At 46.4% G+C, this 10,428-nt stretch overlaps 1 protein-coding gene across 5 annotated transcripts; it reads right to left on the minus strand.

The window, feature by feature from the left end:
- Positions 1-3,264: 3,264 nt before the first annotated feature.
- Positions 3,265-9,851, minus strand: LOC119092825 (uncharacterized). Of its 5 annotated transcripts, none has more exons than XM_037215743.1 (5): positions 9,675-9,851; positions 9,255-9,309; positions 8,842-8,954; positions 6,079-6,259; positions 3,265-3,480 (listed from the first exon to the last, which is right to left on the minus strand). In XM_037215743.1, exons 1-5 carry the CDS (start codon positions 9,786-9,788, stop codon positions 3,428-3,430), a joined length of 516 nt encoding a protein of 171 aa, XP_037071638.1. In that variant the 5' UTR covers positions 9,789-9,851; the 3' UTR covers positions 3,265-3,427. The 5 variants fall into 5 exon arrangements, 1 of the variants encoding a protein (XP_037071638.1); XR_005093546.1 differs by lacking the exon at positions 3,265-3,480 and adding an exon at positions 3,993-4,029 and having other exon boundaries at positions 9,711-9,851; XR_005093545.1 differs by lacking the exon at positions 3,265-3,480 and adding an exon at positions 3,993-4,029.
- Positions 9,852-10,428: the final 577 nt, after the last annotated feature.

Below are 10,428 nucleotides of genomic sequence, written 5' to 3' on the forward strand. Positions count from 1 at the left end.
TATTTCCACAACCGTCCATCAGAGGCTAAGCAAGTGAGTACGGCATGTTGCCCCCCCCCCCCCTCCTCGCGCAAAACCTCCTTTAGACGTTTGGTGGTCGTCATTAAGAGGCCTCAGCTTACCACCGCGGCCGAGATGAGGTCTGCCGCCGTACTGGCCTGCACTGACATAAGCATGTACACCCAGCCCGGCTAAGAACACCACCAATACGACACCTACATTTACACCAACGGTACACCTTATACAGTCATGCAACACTCAATACAGTGACGCGGGTTGGCATGCGCTTGAGAATGTACCATTTCCTCCCGAAGCTCCACACACGCTTGCTTGAAACCTGTCTAGATCCCAAATCGGTTCGGTGCCAGAGCGGGACTGGCGCGTAATGCCAGCCCAAATATCCATCAGGCCTTCGACATGACCCGTGCGATGCTCCCCAGGGCGAACATTTGTATGGACGTTTCACATTCACATCTTTTCTGCTATGTGCAGCGTATGGACCGCATCGCATCCTATCAGATCATTGTCTACACTACTTCTTGCACTCGTTTCGGGCGTGTTAAAGCTGTTTAAACTCCACAATATCGGCGCCCCGCTAGTGTCCGATGTGCGACTTAAGTGGCTGATCATACTGGCGCCTGGTGTATGTCGCATTCGATATCAATCAACAGCTCTGGCTCCGTTCGGAATACATCCTCGATTTGCAACCCTCCGGAGCGGTCGCATCTATGATCACATCAGGCTTGGTCCATGTGGCTCAGAAAGCCCGTTCACCAGTGGTGAACATGAACAGGTTATCAACTTCAGCCGTGGTGATGGGTAGATCCCAAATGTTTTGGTTAATTACTGTGTAATTCACAATTTGTGGATGTGTGTATGCATCGTGGCATTATGCTATGTACTGTGCTCTGCCATGTTTCGCTGTACCATTATCTCTAAGGGATTTTCTTTTCTAGTTTCACCCACCTGTAAAATGTTTGTGGGATTGACTTCCGCCAAGGGCATTTCACGCACAGCACTTTGATGTGCTAGTCTGTTCCCGGCAAGTAATACCTTAATATCAATGCGAGGTGGGCTAAGTGGCCTGTGCTTGTATTATTTCAAAAGGACCGGAAAAGTCACGATATTTGGCTTTGCAGCTTTTCTAGGACTCAAGTTCTGACATCCCCTTTTGGGCCCTCAGAGAGCTACAAAGTGAATTATGTTGGCTTCCCATTTTAGTATTTTTCTACAAAACTAACAAAGGCCAGTTATTCTACCTCACATTTATCTTGACTCAGTTAAAACTGATACTCGAGCAATACTCACTGAAATTAATAGCATGCCAATTCCTCGAATAACTCTCAGACTAAAGCCAGCAGATTCACTTCATACATACGAAGCTTTTTCTGATCGATTTCAGTTTGCATGGCTTCAGCCAACAAATTCACTTACCTGGTGGAGCTCAATGCCTGCACCTCGAAAGCGTGCTACCCGGGTTGCCGGAACAACAAAGTTCCCTTCTATTGTTGATTAGAAAATGCGTCCACATCACTAGCATGAAGGATACATAACTTATCATATGTAGTTAATAAGCACATGCTTACACCATGTAGTTACTAAGCCAAAACTGATAATAGGCAACCAATGAGTACAAACTCATAACATGAAGCCACCCAGTACAAATTCAGAGTCGAAGCAAAGAATGGTGTATATTATATATATATATATATATATATATATATATATATACATATATATATATATATATGTTTATGCATGTAAAAGTGAACTGTATACAAAAATGCATAACTGAACAACACGCCAAGTGAGAGCCTGCTCTGTATTACACCTGTGACCTCAGTGCAACAGTTGCTGCATGTGCTTACTTCCTTCAAGCAGGGCAAGTAACCAAAGACATATGTGTCATTCTTATATATATATATATATATATATATATATACATATATACATATATATATACATATATATATATACATATATACATATATATATATACATATATATATATATATATATATATATATGTTTATGCATATAAAAGTGAACTGTATACAAAAATGCATAACTGAACAACACGTCAAGTGAGAGCCTGCTCTGTATTACACCTGTGACCTCAGCGCAACAGTTGCTGCATGTGCTTACTTTCCTTCAAGCAGGGCAAGTAACCAAAGACATATGTGTCATTCTTATATATATATATATATATATATATATATATATATATGTTTATGCATATAAAAGTGAACTGTATACAAAAATGCATAACTGAACAACATGCATATATATATATATATATATATATATATATATATATATATATATATATATATATATATATATATATATATATATATATATATATATATATATATCTATCTATCTATCTATCTATCTATCTATCTATCTATCTATCTATCTATCTATCTATCTATCTATCTATCTATCTATCTATCTATCTATCTATCTATCTATCTATCTATCTATCTATCTATCTATCTATCTATCTATCTATCTTTCTTTCTCTCTCTCTCTCGCTCCCTGTCTCTCGCTCTCTCTCTCTCGCTCTGTCTGTCGCTCTGTCTCTCGCTCTCTCTCTCTCTCTGCATAGCTTTCATGACTTGGCCTTTCTCGGTGTGAGCCACACCTCGCTATGTTAGAGGCCAAAACTGGCGTGGCAACGACCGCGTTCAGGTCGGCTTCTACCATATCTACGACCCATTCAGTCTCGAAATCGCCATTAACTTGTAGATGATGCATTCGTATGCACCACACAGATGGTTTCATCTGTTCTGGTTACCGGAATCTGGCCTCAACTTTTAAGACGCAAAAATGAGTGGGATGATAATTTGCCCTAAGCGCGCGTACCAACTGCACTCATCGACGTGCATCACTCTTACGCCTGCCCATCGCCCCGCCCGTAAAATATATTCTTTTGCGTTCGACTTCCCAACGTTGCGAAGACAACGGTGAGAAGTCGGCGCGTGGGCCCATTTCCGACCACGGGTGTGCAGCTCTTTTCCACAGATAGAAACGCTGACATTTTTCACCTGAATCGTAATGGGAAAGCTCCATTTTGATCGCATTTCATATCCCACGAAAACCGTGTGTAACCGAACAGCTTGAATGAGTGAAAATGCTCAAACACGGCGAAATTTTGATGCCGTGCGAGCGTAATTGCATTCGATCGAAAGCAAAAAGACAAAAAACAGGCTGTGGACTGGAGGCCTCATATGTTATTGCAGTATGGGCAGGAGGCCACGGAAGGACAGACCGACTAACCTTCTTTTCGGACCACGCAGCCTCGCTGTAGGTGTTAAACAGGTGGCCCAGACACAGCGTGGCATGATGGTCCATCATGGTCTCGCGCATGCGCGAGTCGATCAGCATGGCGACCAGCAGGTCGAAGAGCATGTCGCGGGCGGCGTCAGTCCAGTAGGGGCCATTCCACCGCAGCAGCTCGGATATACACCGGACCACCTGGCGGGCCACGGAAGGCAGCGCTGGCTCACAGGTCCCGATCAGAGGCACGCTGGCGGACCGGTTCCGACCACCCAGCACGGGGCCACACGCTCGGCAGCGGGCAGACGTGTTGACTGGCTGGGCACGGCCACAGCTCCCGCTAGGTACGAGCAGTCCGGCCACGTCACGGGTCTGGTCAGAGGCTGGACAGGTGACGTGGATCACATGTGTGGACGAACCCACCATCGGCCAGGTCACGCAGCGTGCTTGGCCGGTCGTGCGGCACGCGTGGGTGACACGTAAACATAATTACATTGAGCCACGACAAAAGTGAAGGGTACATTGAGACGGAACGAATCCGACATGCAATAGCCGCGTACTCTTGGGTTCCAGGATGGGCCACACAGCTCCTGGCCGACCCACCGCATAACCCACCACTTCCACCGCACTGACCTGCCTGAAATGAAATGGCTCGGGGCTACGAGATAAGCTGGTGCCGTTTGCATAGTCCTGTTTGGGCAGCTCATCTCCGGAAAAAATCCTCCGACAAGGCAGCCTTATTCAAGCCTGCCAACGTTTGCCTCGTTATGGCCACCATTTGAGACATCTCCGGACATGAAAGCCATGACTATGTGCATCTCAACAAGTAGAAGGGTGCACTGCGGACCTAGCTAGGCAAAACCGACGTCACAACACCACAAGCGAGACGAGCCGGTGCTAGACGTCACAACACCACAAGCGAGATGAGCCGGTGCTAGACGTCACAACACCACGGGCGTAGCGTAAGCGGGGCACTTAGTTCTGGGCGCATGCAGCAAGCCCATCGTTTGTCAAGGCTCGGTGCCAGCGGTCACCGCAGCGGGCCGCTGAGGGCGAGCCTGGCTCGGTGCCAGCGGTCATCGCAGCGGGCCGCTGAGGGCGAGCCTGGCTCGGTGCCAGCGGTCACCGCAGCGGGCCGCTGAGGGTGAGCCTGGCTCGGTGCCAGCGGTCACCGCAGCGGGCCGCTGAGGGCCAGCCTGCCTCGGTGCCAGCGGTCACCGCAGCAGGCCGCTGAGGGCGAGCCTGGCTCGGTGCCAGCGGTCACCGCAGCGGGCCGCTGAGGGCCAGCCTGGCTCGGAGCCAGCGGTCACCGCAGCAGGCCGCTGAGGGCGAGCCTGGCTCGGAGCCAGCGGTCACCGCAGCAGGCCGCTGAGGGCGAGCCTGGCTCGGAACCAGCGGTCATCGCAGCGGGCCAGCCTGGCTCGGTGCCAGCGGTCACCGAAGCGTGCCTTTGGCCCTTTCTAGCGGCGCTCTTATACATCTATCCGTGATTCATGTTTCTACTTGCATTTGCGTTCTCGACTACGTGCTATTCTCGGTGCTATATACGGTGCTATTCAGAAGTTACAAGACTCAGAGGCCCATTTCCGGTACGACTAATAGCACTATCCAACTTTTTTTACACCGTTACCCAAGAACAGGTAACCAGGAGTGCCCCTCCCTCCCCCTATCCCAGCGACGCAATCAACCGTATTTTAAGATCAGAAAATATAAAATCGAGTCGCGGCACTCCCAGTTAGGAAGAGGAAAAACACAAAGAGAAGCAGGCGACGAGGTGGTACAAACCCGGCAAGAATTGTGCTATGCAAGAGGCAAGGACAAATCATACACAAGAAGGCTTAAAGAAGTCATAGCCAAAGTCAGCAAATGACAGTCCGCCAGAACCACCCAATAAGCTACTACCACTTGCTAGTAAGGGTTGTACAGTCATACAAGTCGAGGGGCAAATAACTGGTCATTTTCGATTGGGTTTCGAGCCGGATGTCCAGGGAGTCCTCCCAGCTAAGCGGAGCTTGTTGCTGAAAGAACTCCCGGAGCCAGCGCCATGAATTTGGGTATAAGTGTATGAATACGGCTATATCAGACTGCCTGTATTATGCACCACAAACCGCGGTTCGTGGTCGAAACTTCCACTTAATGCATTTAAAAGCTGTTTATGAGCCAACTGCCGCCCTGTGACGTGATGATTCGTGCTGGCGTACTCCAGACACGACTAAGTCAAAGGGCATACTTTCCTTGGCCTTGAAGACAATGGGCTGTCTCATATGTGCGGTAATCCTTGGGAGACATCCTGAACATAATGCGCACGTGGTCTTTCCCACACAGCACGATAGTTACGCTGCTAAGACGGAACTTTTACTTTGTGGAGACAGGTGTGAACTCAGTCAGATCCAAGTCGCCCACCGCCCTGCTTATGGATGCGTCACTCGGGCTTCAACACGTGATGAACAGAAAATTATCACATCAAAGCAGTGTTAACCCTTCATTCGTCAGTGATGAAACATACACACTGATAAACACATTGCAATGCAGACCAAACGGCTGGAAAAGAAAGGCGACACGAGCATCGGGATGGAATGCAGCACTTTCCTACGAACGTGGCCAAAGAATAGGGTTCAATTTCTGTAGGTGAACTGAATTAATCAAATCACATCGCCTTCAGCAGGCACATGTACTGCAAACGGCCGATCCCACGCGACCTCAGCTGCACACCTCAGCTGCGCTTACCATTTCGGCCACTTCCATCGCTAGTGTCCATGCATGGCATTGGGCTGACCGACCAGGCCCACAACTGACCCATGTTCATGGCAATTGCCAATATCTGTGACCGGTCGGGGGCGAAGCAGACGCCACTCTCGACGTGGTACAGGAGAGTGTTGGCCGCCGCATTGACGACCACAAGGTCGCTGTGGCAGGAGACCACGTACAGCAGGTAGCGGCACACCGATGCCGCCAGTTCGGGATTCGTCACGAGGTGCTGGAACGAGACACGTCTCTTGTTACACTGCACCGTAGGAGATATAGCTCTTTTTTCAAGAAATGGGGCTGCCAAAAAATACGTTTTGAGATCAATGAAAGGCCGTTGTAGCACACAACGTCGCATCAGACATGTCATGTGCTTAAAGTTCCTAGTCGTGGGTAACCAGTTAACATAACTCTCATCATACACCTATATTTGTTTTTAACCAGTTAATTCTATGTGTGCTGGAATAATTTTGCAATTCATTAGCCTCAATGCAAGACCAATGGGAGGCAAGCTCCCATTGGTCTTGTTAATCTAGGTGGTGCTTCCTTTATGGAGTATTTTTCAAGTTGCTGCCAGTAACAAAAAATGCAAACAGGCGATGTGGTAGGCATCCAAGATTTGTTGGTGTTGAAAACTGTGCATTATGGTAAAACTTATGTCTATTTGGGGGAAACTAACATACAACTTATGCAATAACTGATGAGTTGATGTTGTCTCCTTTAGTTTCTACATCTACCGTGGAAGAAAACATTCCAAGCGGCAGTTTTTCAATGCCAACAAATGCAGCCCATGGATACTATTGAAAATTGAACACTTCTTGGTCCAATTCTGCATGTCGGACATAGCACTGATACGTGACATTGGCATCAGATTTCCTATGGTCTTGGGGTTTTACAGTCCACATTGAAGCGAGCACATTGCCAAAATGCTGCAGCGGTTTAAAAAAGTGTGCAAAATGAAATATCACACCTGAATTGGGAATGTATGCCACACAGCTAAGGGATGTACGCAAAGCAAAAATCATGGGCTGCATTCCCTTGCGACATGAGTATTTATGTAAAGAAAGAATGGAATAACTTATTGCATTGCAATGCCCATTTCTTTAAAAATGAATTGAAAACAAAAAAATTGCTTCAAAAATTATCCATTATGAACAAACAATTTTTACTGCACAGGATATGATATAAAATCACTGTTAGAGAATTCAGCTGAACATTGCGATTTTTTCTGAAACTTTATTGTAATAAGCTTTTACAATGAAATATGGGTGCATCAGGAAAATGGTAGAGTGGCATCAACAAATGTGTGATTAACCCTGAGGTCGTAGCAGTCATCAAAATTAATTGTAAGCATCAGACATTTTTTAAAAATTTTATCCAATGCTGTCCTGATCCAACCAATTCACCCAATACTGAAATGTCAGTGGGTTACAGAATTTGAGGTTCACAAAAACACTTCATAGCTTCTGTGCCCAGGAAAATGCAGTCCTTACGAAAATAAAGGAGGATGGCATGTGCTGACATCAATGTTCGGCCTGATGTCTTCATGCTTTGATATAACATCAGCATGGGTGAGGAATGCGTCATGGCAGGTATAGCAGCAACTACGCCCGGAATGAGGACAAAGCTGGGCTTTTGGATTCGAAACCAAGACAATGTCATACAGCAGAAGCTTAAGTTGAAGCCAGTAGCTTCAAAAACAACCGCAAAACTGATGCCGAGGCCAGTAGCTTCGTATTTTGAAATAGTAAAGCCGAATCCGAAGAACGTGGCTTCGAGCTTTGCGTACGTGAAGCCCAAACCGAAGCAGCCAGCTTCGGACATAGAAGACGCAAACCACAAGACCGAAGCTGAAGCGGTATGAAGTGTATAACCCTGTTTTGTGGAACCAAAATCATTTTTGCTTTGGCTCAAACTTCATAGATTCAGAAAATATCACAAGTTTTGAAGGAAGTCATTATGACAAGGTGTCAACATAACAGTTAGAAGATTTTTTGCATTACTGTCCTCATCTAGTTTGTAAGCATGTACATACCATTTTGGAGTTAGTTATCTGGCCAGGGTGTGTGCACTGCTCTGGCATGGTGCCGGTGGCACCAGCAAATATGATATTTCATTATTGCCATCCAGATGATGTCTTGACATAAGAAAAAGGAGCTTATTGTCTTTGAAAATCTGCACAGCAATGTCTCCATTAAAGGCAGGTCTGATGTATTTGTGGTGGATTTAAGAAAATAGGGACATAGATTGCTTCCAACTATAACTGGCACCCCTGTGTGATTGAAAGTATGCTTAATCATTCATTGACAGTTTGTTCACTAAAGTCAATAGCTGTTCTGTGTGACTACCTGCTGTGGGTGACAAGATATTTAATTGTCTCTAAGAATCTGAGAAAATATCAGCCCACATCAGTCAAAAACAGCAATCTTCAAAATGTCCCAAACTTGTTCTACATGACACAATTGTGTGTTTCTGTGAGGACAGCAGGAAACCATTGCAGTCATAGCATGACAAATTTGGTATCTTTCATGGTAATTCAAGATGAAGATGTAACAGCAGTGGTAGTATAGAATCACAAAAATATTCCAACTACCTCACTAAAATTGCTGTTTATTGTTCACAATGGAATGGTGGTTTTTCAGTGGTTGCCATGACATAAACATCTCAAAAGCAATAAGTGCCAAGCGAGACCAGGCCAGACCAAGCCCACTCAGGCTGGGCTGACTTACAATCAGCAAAGCTAGTTTGCACAGAAAAAATGGGGGGGGGGGGGGCTTCAGAGGAAAAAGACAGCTGTCCCATAAACTGACTTACTTGCAGACCATTGTTTTTCAAGAATTGTGGGATGGACTTCTTTTGCATGTGCTTTAAGCATTCCTCATATTTTGTGAGATCTCCATCTGTATTTGTACCCAGCATGAGAGCATCTGTAAGCACGAGCATAAATGTCACACAAAACCCTGGCTAATGTAAAGAAGCCTATAGCTAAATATGTTGTATCCAAGGCATCTCATCATCTCATCTAGAGAATATCCACCTTCACAAATAAATTACTACAAATAGAATATATGCATCTGCAGATATATGTAAGGGTTTCAACAACAAAGCCTTGCAAGCTATAAGAGTGCAAGCTACTAACAATGACATGACTGCATTGGTCACAAGATGTCAAGCAAGATCATGCAACACAGATATGAACATTTATCACACTCTATACATCACTGCACCTTCTGTGAAGTAGGTGAAAGGTTCCTGAGAAAAGCAGTCAACGCCCTTCTCCATCTGAAACAAATCGCATGTTTCATGCTATGCACACCAAACATAAAATTTAACCAATGCCTATACTTCTGAAGTTTAGGCACACACACCCATATTCCCACCTTACCACTTACTTGAGAGGGACAGAAACTTATCCCACAGTTACCATCATGGAATGAGATGTGACTGTTCGTGATCTGTGGGCAATGTTGCAGAAAATCGCGCCACCCTCGTTCTTTCCTGTCAATCTCACCGTGATATTCTCGTGAGATTTTCACGTCACCAAACAGCACACCCGGAACCGCCCGGAAGCAAGGTTACTGGTGACCGGTAACAAATTACGCGCGCTTACGCCAGTGAAAGTTGCTTTTTTATTGGCTTCAACTGACGTTATTCGCCAAGAGAGGAAAGCGGGGCCGCCTTACCGATCCCGCACAAAGGCCGTGCCATCGTAAGTCCGGTGGCGACTTTAGAGCGGGCAAGCACGGGGAAACCACACACATACAGTTGTGATTTTTTTTGGTGGGCCAACGCAAAGGCCCCTTCTTCCCTCGACGGATCTAGCCACCTCCGAGGGGGGGGGGGATATTTACTTCCGGCAAAAGGCCAGGCAACGATTACGCTAAATCGGCTTGCGCCGTCCGGCGCAAAGCAAGGGAGGGTGTTTTGAAGTGACGTTACGTTAACCTGACTCATTTTTGTCCAGCAAGATCATAGCAAGTAAATCAGACCGCAGCAACAGATATACTTATGTCATGACTACATAACATGCATTCAGTACATTTGAACGACAATTGAGCTTCCTCATCGGCCCTCCCGCCTCACTCCTGGGGTGCCGCGTGTCCTGTGTGGGGTGTCCGTGTCACCGGTGGCCTTGGCTCAGCTGACTTGTCGGCGACCTGTGCGATGGATGGATGCCGGCCCGCTTCATCGCAGCAACGGGGAGATCAGCCTCGGGCTCCGCTGCCCGGCACGACCTTGTGGTGTTGTGTCATGTTATTGTGCCTTGGAAAGTCCTAAGAAAAACCAGGACTCCTAGCCAATAGGGAAAAATCTGCAATCTTTGCCAAATTACGCAGGAAAACCCCTTTATTCAAGTGAAAATATATAATCCTGCACTGTGTAAAACTCAAAGAGGAGAAC

The sequence above is a fragment of the Pollicipes pollicipes genome, unplaced genomic scaffold (assembly GCF_011947565.3).
Source record: "Pollicipes pollicipes isolate AB1234 unplaced genomic scaffold, Ppol_2.1 Scaffold_3481;HRSCAF=4094_pilon_pilon_pilon, whole genome shotgun sequence".
Classification (NCBI taxonomy): domain Eukaryota; kingdom Metazoa; phylum Arthropoda; class Thecostraca; order Pollicipedomorpha; family Pollicipedidae; genus Pollicipes; species Pollicipes pollicipes.